At 43.4% G+C, this 14,916-nt stretch overlaps 1 protein-coding gene across 1 annotated transcript in view; it reads right to left on the bottom strand.

Moving 5' to 3' along the window:
• Positions 1-1,170: 1,170 nt before the first annotated feature.
• The window catches only part of znhit6 (zinc finger HIT-type containing 6), a 28,207-nt gene continuing 14,461 nt past the window's right edge, over positions 1,171-14,916 (bottom strand). The window contains exons 6-10 of the mRNA XM_010902122.4: positions 14,497-14,565; positions 11,984-12,064; positions 10,150-10,230; positions 3,645-3,769; positions 1,171-2,337 (exon numbers count right to left, since the gene is read on the bottom strand). Of these exons, the coding sequence (XP_010900424.2) occupies positions 1,736-2,337; positions 3,645-3,769; positions 10,150-10,230; positions 11,984-12,064; positions 14,497-14,565 (958 nt within the window). The 3' untranslated portion in view covers positions 1,171-1,735. The remainder of the gene's footprint in view (positions 2,338-3,644; positions 3,770-10,149; positions 10,231-11,983; positions 12,065-14,496; positions 14,566-14,916) is intronic.

A 14,916-nucleotide genomic window follows, 5' to 3' on the forward strand; every position in this document is an offset into this window, starting at 1 on the left:
CAGTCGCCACTGATAACTGTAGAATTAGGCAAAGACTCCAACGGAATTGGTGAGGGCGAGCTTGACGTAGGTTCCCTGTAAGAAACATTTCCCCTCCACGCAAAGTAATGAGTGGGAACAGTGACCTCAGGGGCCCGGCACTAACAGCTAGCCAGCTGGCTACAGACGGACACATGCACGCACACACCCTCACACACACAGTATCCATGGTAACTACAACCACCAACCCCAATGTATTTGCTCTGGCTGTGAGACACTGATGTCTATTTACCCTGAAAGTTAAGAAGGCCAACAACAAACATCGGTTTCACACGGCCCGTCTGGGACGTGTAGAAGGTCTGGGCGAAGAGGATGAAAGTGACAAGAGTCTATTGGGCTTCAACGACAGGCTTTTATACTTATGAGTCAAGTGGTGCGCAGGCCAGTTATTTTGAGCTGATGAGTAGAATATGAACACCCATAAATACAGTATGGTCTTGGTCTCCACAACAGCAGGGAGATGGGTGTTATGCTCCTTGTTTATTGCAAACTGTCCACCATAAACACCAAGGAAGCCACAAAAATGACAAACCGTGTATGAGAAGGGGGAAGAGAATGGAAGGTTGGAGCGGGGATTGAGGTGGGGTTGTGTAGGGCTTTATGGTAAAGCCAAACGCTAAGCTGTGAGGTCACCGCAGCCTCTCTGAGTACGGGGCGGAAAGTGCGTCATCACACGTCTCCCAAAGACACCCCATCCATAGGTGTTACCAGTAATACAGACAGGCAGAAAAAGCAAGCAAGACAGACAGAGATATAGACCCCATTCACAACACCATCAATGATCATTACGCTTCTGATGCCGTCCCAATAAAAACACTGCCGTTACAGCAAGTTACAGCAGTGAGGAGTCCATGGAGACATGTCCTCGTCTATGGAAAAGGCAGGATACTGTAGTTATTACAGCTCATGTAGTCATCACCATCTCCAACAGAAAACACATGCCTTTATGAAGACCAGGTTAAACCTTGTTTCACCACTTGAAACATTTTCTTTTACATTATTCTGAACAGGGCATGGTTACGGTCAGTGCATTGAAGGATGTCAAACCAACTACAGTGGCTGTTACAATGTATAACAGACAATGAAGCTACCATGACATCTGATATCCCAGTTAAGACAAACACAGTAAGGTAATGTGAAATTATTCATTTATTTAGAAATCATCTCAATAGATGTTTAAAAAGAACAAAAATAGATGAAAAACTTTGCAGCCAGAGATATCAATGTGATTGGAATTACCACAAGTAAACGAGGACATAAACATGCGCTATTGCATCTAGGTCAAATGGCAACATCTGATTACATAATGAAAACATCGCCTTCCAAGGTTTTATAAGGTGTCCAATGAGAAATGTTTGACCAATGGATGGTTTTCTTTTGCAGATAGAACCCTAAGAAAACAAAATTATCCAAACCGCGTCAAAAGATTATTGGTGTCTATAGCCTTGAAAAAGTAGAAAACATTGGGTGGCTAAATCATTGAAGGACAAGTTTTTTTTTTATCTGAGAGTATAACACCTATAGGACACGTTCATCACCCCACTTCTATAATGTCAGCTAGGCAGCACACGCTCAGCGCTCTGACAGGCTACAGAAACACTGCACCGATTCAGGACTGCACCAAAGGATTCAGAACAGAAAGAACCCTATTTGTCTTGGCAAAATGTACTTTCTCTATATACCTCATCATTTGAGTTCACTTGTCGGATACCCCCTCTTCAGCTTTTACATCATCAGAAGGACAATCAACATGGCTGTCGACAGAATTACTAACATGACTATCAACCCCGCTGTTGTAATGGCTAATATGAACGTTACCATCAGGGTGCGCGTGGGAATTGATGGGGAAACGGGTCAAGACATCAGCAGACGTCATACTCTGGCCCTCTCCCTCTCCCTGGGTCTCCTCAGTCATTTTAACATCAACTGCTCCAGCGTCGCTGACAGAACAAACACCTGCTTCACCGGGGATATGAACATTGTTTGGGTTGTCATTGTCCTGGCAGTCACCATGGAGACCATCAGCCGTCATCTCCTCATCCCCGCTACCACCACGACCACCAACACGCTCTTCCTCCGTCTTATCAACTACACCATCCTCTTCATCAGTGTCTACAATCTCCCCATCCTCGAGTTCCTTCGGCTCCATCTTGGCTCTTTTCTCCTTGGGTGGTTCCGTGTCAGGAGAGCTCCCCGGCAGGGGGGACTGTGAGGCCCCTGTCCCCTCCTCCTTGGTACGACTATCCCCCCGACATCTCCCCTCCATTGTCGGACAGCCACGGGCTGACACAGCCTCCTCTGAAACCAAAAGGGCGGCGGTGGGCAATCAGTGACTGTATGTGGGAATGATTGTGGAAACATTTGTGGAAAGACATGCTTACACACACACACACACCTTGCAGTCATATGTTCAACACGGACCCAGACACACACACACTGCAGGCTCATGTTCAACATGGACACACACACACACCCTGCAGTCTCATGTTGGACACGGACACACACACACACCCTGCAGTCTCATGTTCAACACGGACACAGACACACACACACACACACATATATCCCTGAGGACAGGCAGGGTCTGGCTCCACTGACGGCATCATTTGGCCCAGCAGATTTTATTTGAGTGAGACAGCCTGCCAGGCCGTTAGTTATGCAACAGACTCAGGCGGATGTGTGTTCGGGAGGGGAGATCATAAAAACCTTAGATCAGTCCCAAAAAATTAGCACCAAAAACAAAATAACCTATTTCACTGCAACAATTTTCCAAAGACTGACAGGAACATTCGCCAGACTATTATATATGCATAATGCAATGAATATGAATGAATGTGGGTGGGTCTATGACAGGCCAAATTGGTTAGCGTCTCAGATGAGACTGGACGTGATGCTGTCTTTGTTTTTAACAGACTGACGACAATGGACAACCTCAAAATAAACACACAGAAAACCAGCAGAACACACTGACCTTGAAGCGAGACATCATAAGTGAACAATCCAACCACAAAAGACCGTGAATGACGGCCATTCGCTGACCACAGACCGATTTGCCACAGCCAGTAAGGACCAAAATGGCGTGCTAAACCCGACAGTCATATTTGCGAACACACAGCTGCTCTGCCACAGAGTACAGTGTGTGTGTTATCACTTCCCACAGGCCCATGTCTGTGTTGTGGTGACTCTCCAACACTTATCACTAGTAGTGTTACTATGATGAACAGCTTACCAACACAGCCTTATCAGAGAATAACAACATGCAACAGTCCGATAGCCCGTTATCACGTCCTACAGGCCTTTCTTTTAGCTTTGCAGCAATACATGTAATGTTATAGTGCAATGTCTTAGCAGAAATGACCTCAATGCTCCATCATCCGTTCTGCGTCCCTGACAGTGTGATGTGGGCCACCGAGGCCAACTGGGGCGGTTTGCTTTTGTTCTGTCGCTCTCCCCAGACATGTACTACTCTAACTAGACGCCTGCATGGGCCCGCCAGTTGGAAAACTGGACCAGGATTAACAAGTTTAAGTATGAGAACAAGTTCTCTGTGAAAGCTCCCACAAAGAGGGTCATGAAGGCCTCCTTGCAGCCTATGTTCGCCCTACCTGGTCCTGTCACTGGGTAGTCCTGGCAGTGGTCTTTGAGAAGGATGTGTAGCGATGGGTACTCAATCACCAGCTGGAACTTTAGGTTGTCCTTCAGGGTCTTAGCCACGTCCAGCTCAAGATACCTAAACAAACAAAACAGATGTTTCACGACATCACCAAAAGCTATAGCAGTTGGCAGACTCCCAGGGCAGATAGGGCTTCACAGTTATAGTGTTACAATTAGACATTTTCTAATAACCCACAGCAAGATTTCTTGACCCCTGATCACATTTTCCGACGCTCGTCCTTCAGAATCCAGCAACAGCACTTGTCTCGTTTACTATTGTTGTGATTTTGAGTGCTTCCGCAAGGTTGTGGATCCAAAATGGCTGCTGTTTGTGGCTCACATTGTCTCTCCACATCCATTTGCTGAAGTTCTAAAAGTCTTCTATGACATCATGTCTTTTGGAGGAGGATAGATGGAGATAGGAGTCATGGCTTGGCACAGTACAACCCTGCAGTGTTGATACTATCCACCCTTCTGGACAATGGAAACTACTGACTTAACCAGAGTCAATAACATCTCTCACTAAGACTACTGTAGCCTTTGAAGCTCTGCGTTCTCTCTCTCTCACTCACTCTCTCACTGATGACATCAGTAGAAACTGAGTAATTCTGTCATGTGTTTGGGATGGTCATAAATCATCGTGCTAAACGGTTAACAGGCCTCCGGAGGGACATGGTTTGGCTCGGTGCTCAGCCATTTCCAGGCCATCCCTCACCCTCTCATCATGACCAACCACCACCGAGACACAACTAACATATACACCTCGTCTCCAGCTCCCTTCAAGACGGATGCCGGGTCATAGCGCCCCGCGGCCTACCGACATTTGATTAGCACGCAGTCTGACGCACACTCGCCAAACCAATCCAAACCCTGAGATGCAACGAGACATTTAGAGGGTTCTACTGTGATCCCACGGGACATTTAGAGGGTTCTACTTTGGGTTGTATGATGTGTCAGAAAATCAAAGCCACAAGTCAACAGCAAGAGAGACAGACAGAGAGAGACAAGCCGAGAGAGACAAGCCGAGAGAGACAAGCCGAGAGAGACAAGCCGAGAGACAGCAAGAGAGACCGGCAGAAAGACAGAAAGAGACAGGGCACCAGGGACATCTCTAGCAGGATGAGAGGCAAATATACCTGAAATGTCTGTGCTGTCTCAAAAGCTATCACTATCAGAGAAGAGAGCTCACACACCCACGCATTTAAAGTTAGTATGTAAACAACAGAGGAGTAGTGCTCTTGGCCCAGCCAGACCCAATCCTACCTCTCTGGTCTAAGAAAGGTTTCGCTGGAAACCATTGCTGAGATACAGCACTGGTTCCTGGCTGGGCCAAGAGCACACACACATCTGTTCTGTATATAGTGTTCTTGTGAACAAATAGAACAGAGCACACCATACCGAACTGATGTAGTCTCCTGGGGGTTCCCATTGTTCCCCCCTCACAGCTAGCTATTATTACTGAAGGATGGTGGATAGCTGAAGGATGAGAAAAGTGAGATATGGCTAACATTAGAGCCAAACACAAATACTCAACAGTTATTTCAGACAGAATTCCTTTGTTCTAATTTATAGAGGCTGAGCGGGCTCTGAATCACAGAAAGGAGTTCAGAAAAGGTATTCATATGTAAGCTAAGACAATCAGTGGGATCTAAATGACAACAGCTATCGTATTACATAGAGAACTATGGATAATCCATCATATTTGTCAGCCATGCATTTGAATGCAACATGCTACAGGTCAAATAGGTGACTTTTTCTTTAGTTAAGTCTACTAGAAAGACGGCATATTGCTACAATCATTATCCAACTGTAATAATAATGATTACAATCATTTAGCCATAGCGCTGCCAAGAGACAGAACACGTGCATGTGCTAACCAGAGCGAAACACAATAAGGGGATATTTCAATGAGAGAAGCTGGAGGAACCCTGAGGAGGGCAAGTGAAAGGGGAAGGCCCAGCGAACCATAGATGTGTGAGAAGAGGAGTCTCCGGGATGGCTAAAGTAATGTTACAGCCGCCGGTGGTTAAGAGCTCAGACCAGAAAACATAGAGACCTAAACCGTTAAAACCACCACTACTTTCCCTGTAACTGTGAACTGTGTGTGAGTACACGTGCGCATAGAAAAACAAAACAGTACTGGCCAGCACAGCTGCTTCATGGCCTTGCTCAACGACAGCAGGCTGATTGGGAGAAAGTGCATTTTCTGGGTTTAAACAAGCGTACTGATGAATTCAGTGAACAGGGCTCTTGGTACTTGGTCCGACATGCATCCACCCAGTAAGATGAGTGCGACTGGCGTCTGAAGCTAACCAGGGTTGGTGCTGGTCAGTCCCTGGGAGACCACATGCTGCTGGAAAGCTGTGTTTTTAGGGCCTGCCCAGGGCACACTGCTGGTCTATGTGGCCAAAGAGTAACATTTTCCAATCCAAGTGTCAATGTCATTTAGCAGACTTCATGTGCTTACATTTGTTGGTTGCTTTCAATAAAGACTTTTTGTAGCAGCTGTTCCAAATAGAGTTTTGGCACGAAGGTGGCATCTAATAGTAAGAGTTGGAGACCCTAACATGCAACCAGACGCATCGCAGAATGCCTGGATACAGCACTTAGCTGTGGTATATTGGCAATAAACCATAAAGCCAAATTGCCATTTTAAACTGGATACCGACGCAATTAGAACAGTAAAACATGTAGTCATACCAATGGTATATGGTTTCATACAGCACAGCATTCAGGATTTGAATTTAATTTGGTTTTAGCATTTTCTGGGTAAATATAACCAATAATTTTACATAGCACAGGTAACTAACTGTGCCGTTGATTTTAAATAGCATTTTCTGCTCATCTCAGACATGGTTACTAATAATTTGGGTAATTAACTCAGGATAAGAGTGTCAACTGTCCATGTAATACGATTTACTGGTTACAGCTATGTTTAACACACAAGCAGTAATTCTTTATTAATACCTGATAGCCAGACAATTGGCATGAAAGTCAGCACAGGATAAGGAGGACTCGTGTCCAGTTGTCAAAATCCCTCAGTTTAAAGCCTAAATCAAACCCAGCGCCGGGTGTCCTGCAGGAGATACAAACTGCCTTACACAACACCTGCAACCACTTACAAGGTGCAATCTGCAAACAATGGTATTTTTCCAGTTGGGATAATCTCTTGTGGGAAGATTCTCTTCAACTCATTAATAAGACGAGTGTCTGTCAAGGTCTGCAGAAAACTGACATTTATGAGAAGCAGTGTTCCCTGATTTCTTTTTGTTATTTAATATTTTGGATGAATTTCAGACTGTGCAAAGAATCTACTTATAACCAACACACAGGTTTCAAATGTCTGTCCCAGAGAGGCTTAAACTGGGACAGTGATTTAGAACCTGTGTGTGGATTATACATTGATTCCATTAGATTCCACAAACACAAAGTGTAAATTATATGCATAAGAACAAAAACAGTTTTTCTTGTTAACACTTGGAAAATTACAGTAAATAAATGCATTTGGTTTCATCATTTTACAGTTCAGAGTCTTTAATTCACCACAAGTTGGACCAGTTGGCTAAGACTAATAGCCAAACAACATTTCTAATAGCCTGAGACAGGATATTGTATTAAAATGCATTGTATTGTCCTCCATTGTGCTTTTAACCCAAACTTCACCACAGATGTCTGTCTTCTCAAGGTCAGAATCCAATACACTAATTTGAAGTGTACTAAACGCAAAACTAGCTACATGTTCTGCATATATCCAGTGTTTGGGTAAAACACACAGAAAATGTATGACTTCATAACATGAAATCAAACAGTTCCATGGAGGATATAGAATTCCCAGAAGACTACTCTGGAAATCCCAACAGGAAAGAGGCCCTGTCAGGCAAGGGATGCTAGCTCCCATCACCTTATGGTTCTTTCCTTCAATGTGTGTGCGCGTGAGTGTGTGTTTGGTTTTTGTAACTGTGTCCATATGAGGTAATTACACCTTTGCCATTGGTATGTTTGTTTCTGCCAAGAAAGCATAAGGCAATGTTGATCATCAACACTTAGTAAAAGTAAAATAATGCACATAATGAGAGGCCATTATAGAGAGACAGTAGGTAGAAGAGAGGTGGTGATTAGCTAACAGGGAAAGTACAAGTCTCACCTCGTGTATTGTGTCCCTTCCTACTGTACTCTTAAGTTAGCGCTGTATTGTGCCAGAGGGTGGGCTAGCCACTAGGGTAATGTCATCTTTCATTAAGACCATCAGCAGCGCCTTGCTGACCACAAACACAATGCTGATGGGGCGTTTTTGTGATACAGCAACACCATAACTACCCATCCACTTCTCTGAAGTCTACAGCTTCTGCTGTGTCCATAACAGGCAGTAGGTTGGTGAGACAGGCAATGTTGATGCTGTTAGTCAGGGCCGGGAGTGAGATGTAGCTTTCCCCTCTTGGCTGCCAACCAGCCGTGACTAATTTCTTTCCTTATCTGCACCCGGATTGCGTCCCAAATGGTAAGGGTAAAGCGAGGCAAGTTCATTTGTATAGCACATTTCATGCATTGGGACAATTCAGAATGCTTTACATTACTAATCCTAAAAACAAACATCAGACCTACTACCAATCCTTTACACAAGACAAAGCACAAAAAGAAAACTGCACATAAAAATAAAAAAAGTAAACAAATAAAACATCCCACTTAAGAGGGCTAAAAGAATATTAAAAGATTAATAAAATGCAGAAGAAACGTTTTTTAGCCTAGATTTAAAAGTTGTCAACGTTGGAGCAAGTCTCATACTTTCTGGCTGTTTGTTCCGACACTGTGCAGCATAACAACTAAACTCTGCCTCACCAACCTTTGTCCTTCCTCAGGGAACTGTTATAGCACCAGACCCTGACAACCTGAGGGGTCTAGAGGGGTCATTCTGACATTTAATTTGGCCCTGAGCCATTTATAGACAATTAGCAATATCATAAAATCAATTCCACTGGATACCAGAAGCCAGTTCAGAGACCTAAGAATTGGTGTTCAGCTTTTTGTTAGAACTCAAGTAGCTGCATTCTGAATGAGCTACAATTTTCAGAGACCTGAAAAGAGGCCATTAACGTATTCCAGCCTACTACAGATGAAAGCGCGGATGTGTCTTTTTTAGATCATGTCTGGACATGAATCCTCTCATTTTAGCTATGTTTTAAGCAGATTTTGTTATTAATTATATGTGGCTATTGACATTAAGATCAGAATCCATAATTACGCAAGGAATTTGAACTTGGCTTTTAGTCTTAAGGGACAGTGTGCCAAGGTAATCACTGGCTGTCCGTCTCCTCTTTGGCACCAAAGACGATTATTTCAGATATATCTTTATTCAGTTGAAGTTCTTACAATCACTGATTGCACCGACTGTGTAACTCCATGGAAACGTACTCTCTAGGTGAGAGACTGCATTTTGCCGTATTCTGAAAGCATCTGGTCATTGTAGTGGTGGAACAAGCCTACTAATTTCTCCAAAGTGGAGATTTTCTCTATGGCTCCCACTCATCTTTAGAATTTCATGTCACTGTCACTTGTCAAATGAAGTTTCACAATGTTTTCATATATTGTCCACCAGGTACCCTTACAGACTTTATCCATCTCAATATGTTCATTTCCTATGGATGGCTCACCATTTGCTGTCTACACACTAACATCACACCCCCCACTCTTTGCAGATGAAATCCTCGTACTAGTAATGCCTGGATCCACGACAACCTGCCTCCTCCTCCCCAAGCCCTCCTCCCTTCTACCGACATCTCCATCTCCCATTCCTCATCACCTCACCCCTGAGAACTGACTGTTTCCCCTCTGACTTCTCAAAAAACCAAAACGTGACTCTTCTCACACCAAAAACTACAGACCAATATCCCTTCTGTCTTTTCAAAACACTTGAGCGTGGTGTCTTGGATAAACTGTCCTGTTACCTCTCTAAGAATAATTACAGCGAATAACCAGTCAGGCTTCAAGCTGGGTCACAAACTCTGTGCAGTGCCCAGGCAGACTTTGTTCCTCATCCTCTCAGATCTCCCCGCTGCCTTTGAAAATGAATCATCAAATCTACAGCATCCTACATTACAGGCCATTCCCTTCAGGTGAGGTGAGACCCAGGACAACATTTATAGAGAACAACCTGACATTTCATCTCCTTTATGGACTACTGCAACTCTTTATTGGCTGACATCCCTGCTTGAGCCATCAAACCACTGCAGCATATGCAGAATACTGTACCATCATGCTACGCTCGAACCCAACATCCCCACCCCAAGTCTGCATTCGGTCACTTCTGGTCTCTAGGCCAAAAGCCCACTAAAGTCGACCTGGAACCCGAATTGTGGGACCAGCTTCCTCCTAAATATAAGATACTGGAGTCCCTGTCTATCGTCAGAAAATCTGTTAAATCCTACCATTTGAGAGCATTTAATACACTGCCTACATTACCTCACAGAGTTGGCCTTTCTGCCTTCAACCTTCATGAAGACCCTGATGTGATCAAATGGGCTGTGGACATACATCTTTAACCTGAAATACATAAAAAAGAATGGGTTAGGGATTGAGAAGAAAACAAAATGCTAAAATAAAAAGCTGAAATACAAAAGACTATGATGAATAAAAGGCTGTGAACTAAGCAGATAACTGACAGCTATTGATCTACACACCCGTTTCATGCATAACATCCCCAACCAATATAATTAAAACTCGGACCGTGCACGGCTTTGTTTGTTGCCAATTGACAGGTAGCATATTCCTTACATATATTATTTTTAAAAAAGGGGGATTTATCCTGGCACACCACATTGAGTCTTACAAGAGAACAGCCCTAGCCATGCTATATTGGTAATAAACTAACACTCCCTAAATCCTTAGGTAAATAGGTTTACATTTTGTTTCCCATCACTCCATTCACTTCTGAAAGGTGTAATCCAAATACCAGTTAGTGGGAGGAGAGCATGCACTCTGGGCTCCAGGCTTGCTGTACTGAGGTACTATCAAGCAGTTCTCGGAGTGCTCAGACTAACCACTGTTTCCAGCTAAAAATAAATCCTTGGGGTTTATGCTACCGAATCCAATTACATAGGGTTTTAGGACTCAAAACCACAAGAAATGTACAGTAGCAACAATAAACAAAATAAAATGTTCCTTAAATGTACTTTTTGCAGAGAGAACCTCAGACATGAATGTATTCATTGACATTTTAGGTTATGTAACCCATAAGACAAATAGAAACACGATAGTTTGGACTAAGAACGTAGGCCTAATTACTTCAGCATGGTAGTTTAATTTTCATATTCAGAGTATTCTACATTTGTCAGTGTAATAATGTTACACTTGTCAGTGTAATAATGTATTTAGGCACTGTCATAAGAGTCATTTATGTGACTTAATTTAAAACTGATCTTCACTGTATGAGACATAAAGCCACAAAACACTTGCATGTTAAAGCAACTATTGATACAGACAGCCAAGGTTTTCCCCTTTGATGATAATACTTTGAGGGAATGCCGGGAATTTTTGTTTGAAGTCAATGATACAAGGACAAAAGTTGACACTGTAATAAAATGCTATAGCAGCACTGACATTAACATTTTGTCTCTCATATGTATAAAGTTTGACTTTGAAGACTTGTTTATGGTCGGCAAGAGCCCTGAAATCTAATTAGCTGAACATTTGTTTTGTGTGTGTGATTGTGCGTGCTGGAACGCCATTCTTTCTGACGGGCCAGGGAAAAACAATGGGCGAGACAACAATGGAAAATACGGTGAGTAGGACATCCAAAACGCCCATGTAACTGGTGTTGATGTTTCACTATTATCAGATTGTAAACTCCAGATTTTTAACACATAGTTGTTGAACAGACTACACAGTGACAGACCCAAAATAAAGGCAGCATTTAATTTCTATATGAAACAGTTTGACATTTCAGAATTCACATGGCATCCCATTCTATTTCAAATGGGATCATAATTATCTTGGTCTGCTCTGTTTCTACCTTCCTGTCTTCAAGCATGTGTAATGCTGGACCGCTTGACAGGTCTCTTTAGCTAGAGAGTATCTGGAGGCCAGTACTGGGGAGGGTGTCATTAGGCATGCTCTGATAAGAAGGAATGATGGAGCTAAACAAGTTAGCCACACAACAAGGTCAGGAGGCATGGATGCATATATGACTACATAATAATAAATAAAAAAAACATCAACCTTGCTTTATTAACTCATTAACTCAAGCAGGACACGCATGGTTCATTCAGAGTGTTACACACAAGCTGCGTTTTCTTACTTTTGACGTCTAACTGGCTCAGACTCCGTTGGGTGGATGTAGGGGGTGAGGATCTGTTCAAGTGTCTGGTCATCCGAAACCCTGAAGGAGAAAAAAAAAAACTGTCATTGTCGGAAATGATGCAGTGCCCAACCTTGACCCACTGTAAATGCCTGGCAAAATCTTGGTTAACCAGAAGTTATTTCAAAGTTTGTCACTTGCCAAACTCTTCCCACTCCACTATTGTTCATCACTGGGTGGACACATGTAAAACAGCCAAAGGGAAGCAGTAACATCCAGGGAGTTCTTTTTTTTCTTCAACAGAAACTTGCATCCAGCATGTCCATCACACTGATACCCTCATTAATGAATACCACTTAGACATCAGACTTTTCCCCTGGTTGTGCGCATGCAACTAAGATCATCTGATCTCAGATCTGTCGGTCCCTGTGTCACGCAAGCCCTGGAGCTTTAATATTTGCACATGCTTTCCAATAAAAGCATTTAACAACTGATGGTAGGGACTAAGCACACTCAGTACTTGGACATCCAGTGTGCTGCGGTTCTGTGGATGAAAACACATTAATGTGAGAGGTCAGAGGAGAATGGCCAGACTCTCTCAAGCTGAAAGAAAAGCCACAAATGCTTAAATAGTTACTCTTTGACCACACTTTGGTGTGTAGAAGGGCATCTTTGAACGCACAACGTGTTGAACCTTGAAACAGATGGATGCCAAAAGGAGTCCTAACCCATACTAGTTACAGGAGTTGGACAGAATAACAGAAAGTCCATATGGAAAAGGTCAATTACAAACACAGGTGTCGAGGTCACATTAGGTTGATTGCTAATTAGCCGTACATAGAGGCCTATGTCAGTTATATAAGAGGTCTGATACTTTGATATTTGAGTTTTCAAAACAACATGAGGCAAAAAGTGACTGAGTTCACATCAGCAACAAAAAAACGCTAAAATATTTTATGCGTTAAGGGGAACAGCCTCAGAAATCATGACAGGCTGATCATAGACAAATTGCTTCAGCAAAGATGAACAGTGTTCACAAGTCAAAGCTGACTGACAGGAATCGACAGACATTCAACAGGCAAGTGTGCTGCTTTGTCTGTGACATTACCTCAATTCCCCCCACTTCCTGTGACGCATTCTCAGCAAATGCAGAAGGATATATTTCTATTACCTATGATATTTTTATCCTACAGTCATAACATTATTTTGGGTAAACCCTGATGTACTGGTACTGCCAATACAGAAATCTGACCATAGCGTTGTTTTGCTTGCAGGTGAACCATTTCTCAGCAGATATCACCTCATTTTGTGTGGATTAAAGCAGCATATCATATCCAGGTGGAGCAGAAAGTTCACCAGTGAAGGAAAGAGCAGTGGGCTGGATTCGAACCTAAGCTGCAGCAGTACATGTGTACTGGAGTCAGTGTCTTAGACCACTGGAACACAATGAACTGTGTCTTAGACCACTGGAACACAATGAACGGTGTCTTAGACCACTGGAACACAATGAACTGTGTCTTAGACCACTGGAACACAATGAACTGTGTCTTAGACCACTGGAACACAATGAACTGTGTCTTAGACCACTGGAACACAATGAACTGTGTTTTAGACCACGGGAACACAATGAACTGTGTCTTAGACCACGGGAACACAATGAACTGTGTCTTAGACCACTGGAACACAATGAACTGTGTCTTAGACCACTGGAACACAATGAACTGTGTCTTAGACCACGGGAACACAATGAACTGTGTCTTAGACCACGGGAACACAATGAACTGTGTCTTAGACCACGGGAACACAATGAACTGTGTCTTAGACCACTGGAACACAATGAACTGTGTCTTAGACCACTGGAAACACAATGAACTGTCTTAGACCACTGGAAACACAATGAACTGTGTCTTAGACCACTGGAAACACAATGAACTGTGTCTTAGACCACGGGAACACAATGAACTGTGTCTTAGACCACTGGAACACAATGAACTGTGTCTTAGACCACGGGAACACAATGAACTGTGTCTTAGACCACGGGAACACAATGAACTGTGTCTTAGACCACGGGAACACAATGAACTGTGTCTTAGACCACGGGAACACAATGAACTGTGTCTTAGACCACTGGAACACAATGAACTGTGTCTTAGACCACTGGAACACAATGAACTGTGTCTTAGACCACGGGAACACAATGAACTGTGTCTTAGACCACGGGAACACAATGAACTGTGTCTTAGACCACTGGAACACAATGAACTGTGTCTTAGACCACTGGAACACAATGAACTGTGTCTTAGACCACTGGAAACACAATGAACTGTGTCTTAGACCACTGGAAACACAATGAACTGTGTCTTAGACCACTGGAAACACAATGAACTGTGTCTTAGACCACTGGAAACACAAGGAACCACACACAACCAAGAATCATATGGCATACCCAGGGCTCATATGTAACCACGCTTACACGTGTACACCCCCGTGCACGCTCGCACCAACAAACTTACCTCCTCTCTGTGAATTCTGAGCTGCTCTGAGGGAACAGCAACTTCAGGTGCCAGAGGAACCGATTCTCTCTAAAGGAAAAGGAGAGACAAACAAATGACTGGCAGTGTGGGTGATTATGGCAGGCTTCCGCGTTTAATACACCAAGTATTTAACCCCAATGTGAGCATTCGGAGCTCTGGCGTATGTTGTGTGACTGTGGACTGAGTGCGAGTTGCCATGGAGACGACCATGACGTTCAACACTCCAATCCAACCCCAGCTGGCGGATATCCCATAAGGAGCCCTGACTGTCTGGAGTACTCTGGATTTTACCCAGGTTGCTAGGTGTCCTCAGTAAACATGTAATAAAAATGTATCAACACCTCTAACTGAGGCTGCTGTCACTAACACACCCAACCCAACGAAGCACCCCAAACCCAG

This window comes from Esox lucius, chromosome 8, assembly GCF_011004845.1.
Source record: "Esox lucius isolate fEsoLuc1 chromosome 8, fEsoLuc1.pri, whole genome shotgun sequence".
In the NCBI taxonomy this organism is placed as follows: domain Eukaryota; kingdom Metazoa; phylum Chordata; class Actinopteri; order Esociformes; family Esocidae; genus Esox; species Esox lucius.